The following is a 14,193-nucleotide window of genomic DNA, read 5'->3' on the forward strand; positions in this document are numbered from 1 at the left end:
AATGCACTGGCAGAAAGGGTGCCAGAAGCAGATTCAGTAATAATGTTCAAAAGAAAATTGAATAAATATTTAAAAGGAAAATAATTGCAGGGCTATGAGGAGAGAACAGAGGAGGGTGGGACTAATTGGATAGCTCTTTCAAAGAGCTAGCACAGACATGATGGGCCAACTGGCCTTCTATGCTGCATGATTCAAAGGATCAATGTTGTGAGGCAAGGTTCACCAAGTGCAGAGCTTGATTCAACAGGAATGTGAAGCAGAGAATGGTGTGATGGTCATCGGACCTGTTTTGTGGTGCTCCCCAATTTTTGGGTGATTCAAAAAATTCAGGAAGATCATGAGTTGGAAATTGCGCCTGCGCTCCCTCATTATGCTTTCCATTTGAGAAAGGAGTGGACTCTGATAAAAAAAGTTCTTCCCAAATGGGAATGAGTAGTTAGGATCTGGAATGCATTTCCTCTTAAGGTGTTGGATATAGTTCAATAGGAACAAAGGAACATAGGAAATAGAAACAGGAGTAGGCTATTTGGCCCATTGAGCCTACTCCACAATTCAGATAGATCATGGCTGATCATTTACCTCGATGCCATTTTTCACCACAATCCCCATAACCCTTGATATCATTAGTATGAAGAAATCTGTCGATTCTGTCTTGAACATGCTCAATGATTGAGCTTCCACAGCCCTCTGGGATAGAGAATTCCAAATATTCGCCCTCTGAGTAAAGAAATTCCTCCTCATCACAGCCTTAAATGGCCTGTCCCTTATTCTGAGACTGTCCCCTGGTTCTAGACTCACCAGTCAGAGGAAACATCCTATCCACATCTACCCTGTTACGTCCTGTAAGAATTTTGTAAGTTTCAATGAGATCACCTCTCATTCTTCGAAACTCTAGAGAATACAGGCCCAGTTTCTGCAATCTTGCCTCATAAGACAATCCCGCCATCCCAGGGATTAGTCTGATGAACCTCCATTGCACTTCCTCTATGGCAAGTATATCCTTCTTTAGATAAGGAGACCAAAACTGTACACAATACTCCACGTGCAAGGCTCTATACGATTTAAAAAAAAATTCATTCATGGAATGTGGGCATCGCTGGCTAAGCCAGCATTTATTGCCCATCCCTTATTGCCCTTGAGAAGGTGGTGGTGAGCTGCCTTCTTGAACCGCTGCAGTCCATGTGAGGTAGGTATACTCACAGTGCTGTTCGGAAGGGAGTTCCAGGATTTTGACCCAGCGATATTGACGGAACGGCGATATAGTTCCAAGTCAGGATGGTGTGTGGCTTGGAGGGGAACTTGCAGGTGGTGGCGTTCCCACGAATTTGTTGCCCTTGTCCTTCTAGTCGGTAGAGGTCGCGAGTTTGGAAGGTGCTGTTTAAGGAGCCTTGGTGCGTTGCTGCAGTGCATCTTGTAGATGGTACACACTGCTGCCACTGTGCGTCGGTTGTGGAGGGAGTGAATGTTGAAGGTGGTGGATGGGGTGCCAATCAACTGGGCTGCTTTGTTCTGGAGGGTGTCGAGCTTCTTGAGTGTTGTTGGAGCTGCACCCATCCAGGCAAGTGGCAAGTATTCCATCACACTCCTGATGTGCCTTGTAGATTGTGGACAGGCTTTGGGGAGTCAGGAGGTGAGTTACTCGCCTCAGGATTCCTAGCCTCTGACCTGCTCTTGTCGCCACGGTATTTATAGGGCTACTCCAGTTCAGTTTCTGGTCAATTGAAGCAAGATATCTTTGCTCCTGGACTCAAATCCCCTTGAAATGAAGGCCAACATACCATTTGCCTTCCTAGTTGCTTGCTGCACCTGCATGCTAGCTTTTAGTGACTCATGAACAAGGACACCCAGGTTCCTTTGGACATCAACACTTCCCAACTGCTCACCGTGTAAGAAATACTCTGTCTTTCTGTTTTTCCTACCAAGTGGATCACTTCACGGTTATTGACATTATATAATAGTTTTCAAAAGGGAATTGGATAAATACTCGAAGGGGAAAAAGTGCAGGGCTATGGGGAAAGATCAGGGGAGTAAGACTAATAGGATAGCTCTTTCAACAAGCTGACACAGACACAATGGGCCGAATGGCCTCCTTCTGTGGGTTATCATTCTATGATAAGGCTTTAGAGCTCGGGGATGTATCTAATTACAGGGTAAGGAAGTAATTTGTCTTCAAAGTAAAACCATTGCTTGACAGCAATGCGCAAGATGAATTTGTGTGTGTTTTGGAAAACCCAGCAGGTGAACCTATTCGGAAAGACTCCACAAGGAGGCGCGCCATTCCAGCGAAAAGTTTTTGACTTCATCGAGAAAAAAGTTACTCCCAAAGTTCAAAACTTCGAAAAAGAAAGGGAGTTAATTGGTGAAGATGAGACTAAGTTTTGTTGGCTAGCTAGCCCCAGCTATTGGCACTGGGCTGGGAGATGAAGGGGGAATCTGCAGGATTTACATTGCGTCACTTTGAACTTGGCTCAAGATTGAATGAGCGGTTCATTCAGTCTCTCCCGGGGACACAGCAAGATCTCAATTTAAACCTGGCAAGCGCGGCGAAGCTCAACTCAACTGAGAACAAGAGGGTTGGAATTAGTGCAAAACGGAGAGCAGCAGGTCAGTGCTAAGGAACAGCAGGAGAAGGAGAGGAAAAGTTTAACGAAAGTCCCCCGATCAAACGCCGTGTGTTCCCAGAAGTTTATGCAATGGGAACCTGCCGCAAGTTCTGGAAGACAATGACCCCGATTGCAACAGCGGGAATGTAGAGAGGGTGAGTTTCATGCTTAATGTTTCAGGAAGCGGGGGATTCTTTATATTTCTCTTGTTTCGCTGTTTCGAATCTAGGAGAGACTCTCCAGGAGAGAAGCCTGGTCGCTTTCTTCGTGGTGAAATCTCTCAGATGCAACGAACATCATTCATTTTCAGACTGCAAGCTGCTTGTAGCACGTTGCAAAGTTTATTTTATAAGAGTAAGTTTCGCTTGCAATATCTAAGTTGTTCCTTTTTTAAAAAAAACTTTTTTTTTTGCCCCTGTGTAACTATATATTTGACACTGAAATCTGGTTTTCTACCTAATCAATATTTTGACGCATGCAAAAAATGTCAGTTGCACAATATTGTGTAAGTGTTCGTTATAGAGGCTACCAGGCGATGTCTTTATCCGTTGTTTTTCTTGGGCAGATAGGGGACTTAAAAAATTCTTATCTGGAACTTTTAAGGGATGATTCTAATTAACCCTTTCTGGCATATCATTTGGCAACGAGGCTGTTTCCACTCTGAGATCCAATTGGTAACAAGCATGGAATGCAGAAACTGTATGTATATAATCCACGTTATTTTCCTATCTGCAATTCAAGGTTTTACTGGGGTACAGTAAACAGCTAAAAAAACAGAATGTCCTTTTTTTGTGTGAGACAGATTGAATGTCTGATTATAAAGTGGACTTAATTCTTCAGTCTAGTTTCTAAGGCAGCGTTCCCACCTCTTTTTCTTCCTGTTGTAGGTTATGATGAAAACAAATTCTATTGATCGTGAAACAGAACATTTGTTACTGATTGCGTGCAGGTTGTGAAAACTTAAATGTCTTTAGGTGTCGGGTGTGGTTGACTCTTGACTGCCCTCAGAAGTGACTGAGCAAGTGTGCGTCAAACTGCTCCAAAGAACACTGGAGCAGTTCAGGAAGAAGGTCACCGTCATCTTCTCGGAGCAACTAAGGATGGGCAATAAAATGCCAGTCTGACCAGCAATGCCTGCATTCCCAGAATGGATTTTAGAAAAAGGTGATGTGCAAACCATGAGAGTAGGGGACAGTGAGATCGGGGCTATTTACTCTGAACATTCTTTGAAGCTCAGTTGGTAGGGGTGTCAGCCTGGCTCAGTAAGGTAACATTCAAGGCTCTTGGAAAATCGGTTGCATGTGGGTTTGGGCCCCGCACCAGGGCTTCAGTACATAACGAAGGCTGGGACTCCAGGTGCAGTACTGAGATTCCTTAAGATGCCATCCTTCAAATAAGGCTTTATATTAGGCTGCTGGTCAGGTGAATGCTGCGATGGGGAGACAGTAACCTTGGTATTCAGAAGGATGGGACTGAAAACGTCATTTCATCTGGTTCAAAGGTGACATCTTACTGGCTGCTCATTTAAAAAAAAACCTCTAATTCTGTTTGGTTTGTCGTGCTGTATGGTCTGTTAACAGGAAAAACAAATTGAGATGAAAATAACTAGCATCCATCTAATGTTAATCTGAGACAAAAATGTAGCAGGGAGTCAGGGGTACCGTAACATAGTGGTCATGCTGCTGACTAATAATCCAGAGGCCTGGACTGGAGACATGAATTCAGAACCTACCGTGGCAGCTGGTGCAAATTAAATTCAGTTAATTAAATAAATCTGGAATAAAAAGCTAGTCTCGGTAATGGTGACCATGAAACTACCAGACTGCCATAAAAGCCCAGCTGGTTTACTAATGTTCTTTTAAGGAAGGAAATCCACTGTTTTCACCCGGTCTGGCCTATATCTGACTCCAGACCCACAGCAATGCAGTTGACTCTTAACTGCCCTTTTGAAATGGCCTAGCAAGGCACTCAGTTGTGTTCAAGAGAGAAACTCACCATTAGGGATGGACAATAAATTCTTGCCTTGCCACTGACTCTCCCATCCTGTGAATGAATGAAAAGAAAAGTTGGGCGTGAATTGGTACAGATACAAACTTTGTTATTTTTATAGGATGGTGGGAGGAGAACTATTTCTGAAATAGAAAATACTGAGAGTACCAAAGAGGTCAGTCAGTATAGGGAGATAAGACAGTTTCATGTTTCCGATATGACTTGTGTAACTGTTCTGAAGAGTTAGACCCAAATAGATAATGGATAGGCCACTTCACATGTAGACTAGAATGGATAGAGTTGGCAGGTTCTCTGCCCAGAAGGGCCTTAATGAGCCAGTTGGGTTTTTGTGATAATCTGGCAGCTTCTAAGATGGTTTGCTATGGTGGCATTTGAACTTATGACCTTTGGCTCACTGGTCCTATACCACAGACTGACCCCCAATGCATTTCCAACATTTTCTGATTTTGTTTCAGATTTGCAGTTTTTTTTCAGTCCTTTTTTATTAATTCTGAAGCAAGAAGGATGGAAAAATAAATGGAGTGCTGTTACCCTATAATGCCTTTTGACTAACAACTGAGATAATAATGGTTGCTGTAATATTCTGTTGGTTAGAGCTGGGTGAAGTGTTTTAAACATAACTTCTTCCATTGTCAGACAGGTCATTCCGTTCTTGTCTACATATGACTCCAGCTCCACACTGAAGTACTAAAGGAGTTACAAAGATGGAGTTCTGTGGAGTGGGACATCGCCTATGTCAAGTTCATGTGTAAGCACGACAGATAAGATGGATCAGGAAAGTGAAGTTGACCTGTCCAATCTTGCCATAACACCACTGTGGCGGAGGAGAAGATCAACTCCCAAATCGCCCAATGCAAGGACTTTGAATCGTCGCAGCAAGGCGAGACCATCCTCCTACCAAATTGATGGTGTCCTAGTGACGGATTTCCCAGTGGATGGCAATGTGTCTGCTGTCCCTACCCGTAACGGGAATCTTACCCCTTCTCCGGATGGCAGGCTCTTGCTCCAGAGGCAGCCCTCCACCCAGTCGCTTCCGACACCTGAAAAGCAGCACCTTGTCCTGAGTACCAACAGTGCTGTTTCGTTGAAGAACGGGACGCAGCAGATCATTCCCAAGGACTTGGCATCGGGAATTAAAATCAAGAACCATCATCAAAACAACCAGAATCTGGAGTTTAGTGCGAGAAGTCGGCGGGTGCAGAGTATGGTAGAGACCCGCAGCACCCTGCTTATACCGAAACTAGAGATGGATGGAGACATGGACTCTGAGCTGGACAGCCCAGGACTGCTCCGCCGGGGGCTGAGGTCCACCTCGTACAGAAGAGCGGTGGTTAGCGGGATTCATTTTGACAACGCATCAAGTGTGAAAAATAACAATCGCAGGTCCCAACCCAATCTTAAGACCGTCCTGGAGGATAAAGAGAAGTTCTTCAGCTTGGGCAAAGGGAAAGTAAGTGTTTGTTGAATCAAAGCTTTGTTGAATAAGCTTTTTAGAATAATCTACCAAGTAAGGAATAGTTCAAAGAAAGGGTAGTGGAAATCAGGAAATTGCCTTCCCCCAAACAAGTTGTTGAGGGTTTAATTGAAAATGTCAAAACTAAGATCAGTAGATTTTTGTTAAGTAGGGGTATTAAAGGGATATAGAACCAAGGCAGGTTGATGGGTTAAGATGCAGATTGGCTGTGATCTAATTGAATCGCAGAACAGGCTCGAAGGGCTGAATGGCTACCTATGTTCAAGGTGCATTCGAGGGCTAGGCTGGATAAATTGAATTACTATTGGGATGGGCTTTGATGAGCTTTACTTGTCTGAGAGTGTTTCTTCATTGTACATTATCCAATTGTGCCAGGAGAGGAGCCGCACCCGCTGGGAGCACATATTGGAGAAACCGCACATGTGCAGCTCATTACGTGCTCTCAGTGGGTCAGGCTCCATGCCAGGAGCACACAGATTATTGTTCGACCTCAGTGTTTAATCCATCTACGTACTTGGGGTCATTCAGAATTCCCAGTGCATTTTGTATTTATTTGTAACTATGGTGATAATCGTGCATTATTCAATTGAATCAACGATGGTTATGTGACCGGATTTCACACATGCTTTTTTTCATTTACATCTGCTATGGCGGCAATGCTGTCCTCCTCCACTACCTCTCCACCCCGGGAATGTCCAGTACAGAGAGTTCCACCCCTACTCCATAAGTGTTACTCGCACATCTTTGAGGTTGCCCCAAAGTGGTTTATGAGCTGTTGTTACACAGGCAAGTACGGCAGCAAATCTGTACACAGCAAGATCCCACAGTGAGCTGATTGACCAGCAATGTTCCATTGTGTGAAGTGAATGACTTATTAATCTGTTCGAGTGCTGTTGCTTGAAAAAGAACACTTGGAGAAGTTTCCACTCTATTCTGTTTTAAATGAGTGCCATGGGGACTTTTAATATCTATCTGAGAGTTGGGAAAATGCAACTGGTGTGTCAGCCTCGATTATGCACTTAGATTCGAAAGTGTGGCTTGAACCCATAATCATCCAACTGTGAGGTTGATTTAAAAACAAGAAATGCTGGAAATACTCAGCAGGTCTGGCAGCATCTGCGGAGCGAGAAGCAGAGTTAACGTTTCCTGAAATGTTAACTCTGTTTCTCTCTCCACAGATGCTGCCAGACCTGCTGAGTATTTCCAGCATTTCTTGTTTTTATTTCAGATTTCCAGCATCTGTAGTATTTTACCTTTATCTGAGTTTGATTTACCTGTCCCAGCACATCTTCACCGATGATTTCTCCCTCAACACTTTGGTGATGATATTATCCACAGACAAAAGCCTCTTGAGGTTTTCTGGGAACTCCCAAAAGGGAACGCGTGGTTAGGATTCGGAATGCATTGCCGGATAGGGTGTTGGATACAGATTCAATAGCAGCCTTCAAAGGGAGTTGTTTAAATACTTGAAAGAGATTAAATTGCAGGAAGATGGGGAAAGAGTGGGGGAGTGGGACTAACTGAATTGCTGTCCGGGAAGAGCTGACGCAGACCTGATGGGACGAATGGCCTCCTTCTGTGCTGTGCTATTCTGTGATTCTATGAGCCGAGCTTTACCTGTCCACCACTTTCCTCGATGTCAAGGCCACCTGCTGGCAGACTGACTACTGATACTTCAGGAGATGAAATTGGCCGTGTGCTATAATGTACGAATGTTGTAACACAGGAGTGGGGTCTTCGGAATACAATATCGTAGAAGTTTTAAGGTAATTGGCAAAAGAACCAAAGAGGAAGATGAAAGTTTATTTTTGCACGGCGCGTTTTAATCATCTGGAAAGTGCTGCCTGGAAGGGCGGTGGAAGCAGATTCAACAATAACTTTCAAAAGGGAAGTGAATATATATTGAAAAGGAAAAATTTTGCAGGGCTGTGGGGCAAGACCGGGAATTTAGATTGCTCTTTCGAAGAGCTGGCACAGGCACGATGGGCCGAATGGCCTCCCTTTTGGTTGGTGGGGGCTGTATGATTCTATATCCAGTCTGTCTGAAAGCTGTCCTTTTGAGCTATAGTGCCCTTTTAATTATAGATTGACTGAGTTGTCATCTATATGTCACTGCTGGTCCTGCCAACGTCCACTGGCAGAAACCCAAACTAGTCTGCCAGGTTAGAGGGCATGAGCATGTTGCTATGTCGATCCTCCTGTTCCACAGAGTTCTCTATATCTGGACTGTTGCCCATGGTAACAGTGCTACTAATTGAGGGCCTGGACTGAATAATCCTCACTATTAACAGATCCTGGCTTTGAAGCAGTGAATCATGCCCCAAATTTTAATGAAAAACAAGAGAATCCCCCCTTTACTCTGTAATTAGTGACTTGCTAATGAAATGACTGGAATACATGGCTTCTATGTACGAGGTCAAGTACAGTTTGCCCGATGGCACATTGGTGCCACTAGGCTCGGTGACTACTTTGATGTGGATAATAGATGCAGTCATAAAGTCGTGCCAACAACAATCTAATAAGTGGTTCAGAAACAAATGGGGATCAAAATTGCTCTGGTCACCTGGGCGTAGCACTATCGTAAACATGCCTCTGAAGATTTCAGTGTAAATTCATCAATCCTTTGCTCCCAGGGCGTCTGTGAAAATAAGGAGCTGTGTCGGGATGGCTCCCCGATGCATTCCTTTTGCCGAGGACGTTTCCCATGTGCGGGTGGGGGCCTGGATCGACTCCCTGCACTGTGGAGGAAGGCAACCAATTCATTTAATCGGACCCAATTGGGTCTCATTTTACAGACGCGCTGGCACTTTGCCACTGGTGGAGTGGCCCCACCAACCCTGCCCTCCATGTATGGAGGCCACCATCGCAATGGAGGCAGTCTCCCTGTGGCAGGCCTGGGGCTCATCGGAGCTGGAGGCTCCATGCCCCAAAGAGGAGGCCACAGCCAGGAACGGCCACACCTGCGACCCAAACGATGCGCCCGGAGCAATTTCCCCTCCGATCCAAGGAGCCTGGTGGCTTCCCCCCCCCGCCAATCTCTAATTTTAAATGCATGCCTCCGAAGGTGCCTCAAGTTGAGGTGCCCTCGTGGTTCCCAACCTGCTTCAGCAGCGTCCACCTCTCCTGGTAGGGCTGCTGAACTGCCAGCCTCTGATTGGACTGACAGTATGGAGAGTGGATCCTGCCTCTGGGAAGATTGTGCACTGCTGGTAAGTGTGGGCTCGGGATCCCCATTTGGTAGCACCGTTGGGGTCCCAAAGCCCGTGAAAAAATCTGGCTTGATGTCTGTGTTCCATTGTGGGGAAAAATTGATAATCAGATCATTTGAATTAAGCAGCTTTGAACTAAGGGTAGTCTACATTGAAATCAGAACTCATTGTATGAGCTGCTGCTCTAATAGGTTCTTATCTATTTGGTCTCATCTAACAACAGCTAATTGCTAAGTTGTCAGCTGTAGCGCAGTGGATAATGCTGTCACCTCTGAATCAGAGTGTTGTGGGTTCAAGCCTCACTCCAGAGACTTAAACACATAAGTTTTGCCTGGCACCCCAGGGCAGTACTGTTGGGTGGCGCCGCCTCTCGTGAGATGAGGTCCTGTCTGTCCTCACAAGTGGATGTAAAAGATCCCATGGCACTATTTGAAGAAGAGCACGGGACTTCTCTTTCTCTGCTGACCAAGATTGATCCCTCAACCAACACCTTTGAATGTCAGATTACTTGATCATTTATTGATTGATGAATTACCCAGTACAATTCAGGAAGCATGCAACTGAGCTTTGCTCTCAACTAAAATGTTGGGTTTCAAAGGGGAATTGTGTAGATATACTTGGAAAAATTACAGGGCTATGGGGCAAGATCAGGAGATTAGTAGGATTAATTGAAAAGAGCCAGCACAAACAGATGGGCTGAATGGCCTTTTTCTGTGCCATGTGATTCTGAAGGTGCAGGTAGCCCAGTCTGAACTTTAGCAGGCAGTTATAAATCCCATTGATTCATGCATGGCTCTTTGCTATTGACCTGTCCATCTTTTCCAGGGGGTGGGTATGATGTCCAGGCAGCGAGCAATACAAATAATAAATCATTTAAAAAAGAATATCTTAAAAAATACAAGGTCCCTTCAAAGCCCATGAACAGGTTTATTTTTACATTTAAATTTCAATCGAGAACAAACTCTTTTGGTGAAAGGAATATTACATTTCCACTCCAGTGTACCACAGTGTTTGTTTTTATTCATTGTGTCATTGGCAAGGTCAATATTTTCTGCCCATCCGTAATTGCACTTGAGAAGTTGGTGGTGAGCCACTTTCTTAAACCGCTGCTCTCAGTGTGCTGTAGGTAGACTCACAGTGCTGTTAGGGAGCGAGTTCCAGGAGTTTGGCCCAGTGACAATGATGGAATGGAATTATCTTGCCAAGTCAGGATGGTGTGTGACTTGATGGGGAACTTACAGGTGCTGGTGTTTGATTTATGTTGACTTTGCACCTGCTAGTCATGTGAGCCTGTTAATCTCTTGCCAGTATCATGCACTAAAATCTCGTGAACCAAGCCTGGTGATATGAAGTGAAGCCCAGCTGGCATATTGTGTTCCATTCTGGGCACCAGACTTTAGGAAGGACGTCAAAGCCTTCAAAAGGGTGCGGAAGAGATTTACTGGAATGGTACCAGGGAAAGGGACTAGAGTTGCGTGGAAATACTAGAGGACAGAAGGTTAAGAGAAGATTTGATAATGGTGTTCAAAATCTTGAAGAGTTTTGATAGAGTAATTAAGGAAAATGGCAGAAGGGGCGGTAGCCAGAGAACACAGATTTAAGATAATTGGCAAAAGAGTCAGGGGGTTCCAAATGCATGTCCTCAACATCCTTCACTCCACCTTTGGCAGGCCTATCTCCAGCTGCCCAAGCCCTAAGTGCTGGAAGTCCCTCACTAAATCTCTATCCTGAAGAGACTCCCTAAAACCCAACTCTTTGACATGCTTTTGGTTACCTATCCTAATGTCTCCTTCTGTTGTCTGATAATTCTCCTGTGAAGTGTCTAGCAAGTACAAAGTCAGCATAAATCACTGTGGTGCATTGGGGTTTACTCCCAATTAAAATCTAAATGTAAAAAAAACAAACCTGTTGATGGGCTTTGAAGGGAAGCCTCCTTCTTCTACCTTGTGTTTTTTAAATCTTACTTTGTTGAAGGTGCTGTATAAATGTAAGTTGTTGTTGGAAGTGTGGGACTCATTGCTGTTGGCAATCACTGTGTAAAATTGCCAGATTCATTATGTCTGACCTTCCTGGAGCTCTTGCAGCGCACTGGAGTTTTGAAAAAAAAGGCAAACAGTGAGGTCAGAGGGGAGCTGCAAGGTGATTGGAGAAGACTCGGAGGGCGGAGTAACTTACCTCGGGTGAAAAAAACCCGGAAAAAGTGATGTCACAGGAAAACTGTGATCTGATTGGCTGGTAGGGAATCTGCACTGAATTTGAGTATAAAACATTGATAAACTAATTAACCCTAATTAACTAATTAATTAATAAGTAGAGGAGTAACTAAACCGGAGGGAGGAGATTACTGTATTTAGCATTTAATATTTATAGCAGAAATCTAGCGCTACGGACCATATAGTTAATTGTAACTTAATTTAGTAAGGAATTAATAAATATTTATTTTAAATTAATTTATTATTTAGTGCTAGAAATGTCAGTTAGAGGGGTAAAGTGCTTCACCTGTGAAGTGTGGGAGGTCCGTGACGCTTCCAGCGTTCTGGACAACTACATCTGCAGGAACTGTATCCAATTACAGATCCTCACAGACCGCATGGATCGGTTGGAGCAGCAATTGGATGCACTTAGGAGCATGCAGGTGGCGGAAAGCATCATAGACAGGAGTTTTAGAGATGTGGTTACACCCAAGGTGCAGGCAGATAGATGGGTAACTGCTAGAAGGGGCAGGCAGTCAGTGCAGGAATTCCCTGTGGCTATCCCCCTCTCTAACAAGTATACCGTTTTGGATACTGTTGGGGGGGGATGGCCTATCAGGGGAAAACAACAGCAGCAGCCAGAGCAGTGGCACCACAGCTGGCTCTGTTGTTCAGCAGGGATGGCCAAAGCGCAGAAGAGCAATAGTTATAGGGGACTCTATAGTCAGGGGCACAGATAGGCGCTTCTGTGGACGTGAAAGAGACTCCAGGATGGTATGTTGCCTCCCTGGTGCCAGGGTCAAGGATGTCTCTGAATGGACAGGGGGCATTCTGAAGGGGGAGGGTGAACAGCCAGACGTTGTGGTACACATTGGCACTAACGACATAAGCAGGAAGAGTGACGAGGTCCTGCAGGGGGAGTTCAGGGAGTTAGATAATAAGTTAAAAAACAGGACCTCTAGGGTTGTAATCTCGGGATTACTCCCTGTGCCACGTGCCAGTGAGGCTAGAAATAGGAAGATACTGCAGCTAAATACGTGGCTAAATAGTTGCTGTAGGAGGGAGGGTTTCAGATATCTGGATCATTGGGATCTTTTCAGGGACAGATGGGACCTGTACAAGAAGGATGGGTTGCATCTAAACTGGAGGGGCACAAATATCCTGGCTGCGAGGTTTGCTAGTGTCACTAGGGAGGGTTTAATCTAGTGTGGCAGGGGGATGGGAACCAGAGCAGTAGGTCAGCAGGTGAAATAACTGAGGGGGAACTAGTGAATGAGGCCAGTAAGACTGAGAGGAAGAGCAGGCAGGGAGATGTTGCTGAGCACAGTGGGACTAGTGGTCTGAAGTGCATTTGTTTCAATGCGAGAAGTATAACAGGTAAGGCAGAGGAACTTAGAGCTTGGATTAGTACTTGGAACTATGATGTTGTTGCTATTACAGAGATTTGGTTGAGGGAAGGACAGGATTGGATGCTAAATGTTCCGGGATTTAGAAGCTTCAGGTGGGATAGAGGGGAATGTAAAAGGGGTGGGGGAGTTGCATTACTGGTTAAGGAGAACATCACAGCTATACTGCTGGAGGACACCTCAGAGGGGTCATGCAGTGAGGCAATATGGGTAGAGCTCAGGAATAGGAAGGGTGCAGTCACAATGTTGGGGGTTTACTACAGGCCTCCCAACAGCCAGCGGGAGATAGAGGAGCAGATATGTAGACAGATTTTGGAAAGATGTAAAAGCAACAGGGTTGTTGTGGTGGGTGATTTTAACTTCCCCTATATTGACTGGGACTCACTTAGTGCTAGGGGCTTGAATGGGGCAGAATTTGTAAGGAGCATCCAGGAGGACTTCTTGAAACAATATGTAGATAGTCCAACTAGGGATGGGGCAGTACTGGACCTGGTATTGGGGAATGAGCCCGGCCAGGTGGTCGAAGTTTCAGTAGGGGAGCATTTCGAGAACAGTGACCATAATTCCGTAAGTTTTAAGGTACTTGTGGATAAGGATAAGAGTAGTCCTCGGGTGAAGGTGCTAAATTGGGGGAAGGCTAATTATCATAATATTAGGCAGGAACTGAAGAATTTAGACAGGGGGCGGCTGTTTGAGGGTAAATCAACATCTGACATGTGGGAGTCTTTCAAACGTCAGTTGATTAGAATCCAGGACCGGCATGTTCCTGTGAGGATGAAGGATAAGTTTGTCAAGTTTCAGGAACCTTGGATAACGAGGGATATTGTGAGCCTAGTCAAAAATAAAAAGGAAACATTTGTAAGGGCTAGAAGGCTGGGAACAGACGAAGCCCTTGAGGAATCTAAAGAAAGTAGGAAGGAACTTAAGCAAGGAGTCAGTAGGGCTAAAAGGGGTCATGAAAAGTCATTGGCAAACAGGATTAAGCAGAATCCCAAGGTTTTTTATATGTATATAAAGAGCAAGAGGGTAGCCAGGGAAAGGGTTGGCCCACTCAAGGACAGAGGAGGGAATCTATGCGTGGAGCCAGAGGAAATGGGCAAGGTACTAAATGAGTACTTTGCATCAGTATTCACCAAAGAGAAGAACTTGATGGATGATGAGTCTAGGGAAGGGAGTGCAGATAGTCTGGGTCATGTCGATATCAAAAAGGAGGAGGTGTTGGGGTCTTGAAAAACATTAAGGTAGATAAGTCCCCAGGGCCTGATGGGATCTACCCCAGAATACTGAGGGAGGCAAGGA

The 14,193-nt window shown here is 44.9% G+C and overlaps 1 protein-coding gene across 7 annotated transcripts in view; it reads left to right on the forward strand.

The window, feature by feature from the left end:
- The first annotated feature begins 2,358 nt into the window (after nt 1-2,358).
- Nucleotides 2,359-14,193, forward strand: part of LOC137375453 (rho guanine nucleotide exchange factor 26-like) — a 225,825-nt gene continuing 213,990 nt past the window's right edge. The window contains exons 1-2 of one of the 7 annotated variants that reach the window (XM_068042725.1): nt 2,359-2,758; nt 5,250-6,063. In XM_068042725.1, the coding sequence (XP_067898826.1) occupies nt 5,347-6,063 (717 nt within the window). In that variant the 5' untranslated portion in view covers nt 2,359-2,758; nt 5,250-5,346. Of the gene's footprint in view, nt 2,759-2,838; nt 2,958-3,199; nt 3,303-3,574; nt 3,768-5,249; nt 6,064-14,193 lie in introns of those variants that run through there. The other 6 variants (XM_068042727.1, XM_068042726.1, XM_068042731.1 and 3 more) reach the window with 6 other exon arrangements.

This window comes from Heterodontus francisci, chromosome 11, assembly GCF_036365525.1.
Source record: "Heterodontus francisci isolate sHetFra1 chromosome 11, sHetFra1.hap1, whole genome shotgun sequence".
Classification (NCBI taxonomy): Eukaryota; Metazoa; Chordata; class Chondrichthyes; order Heterodontiformes; family Heterodontidae; genus Heterodontus; species Heterodontus francisci.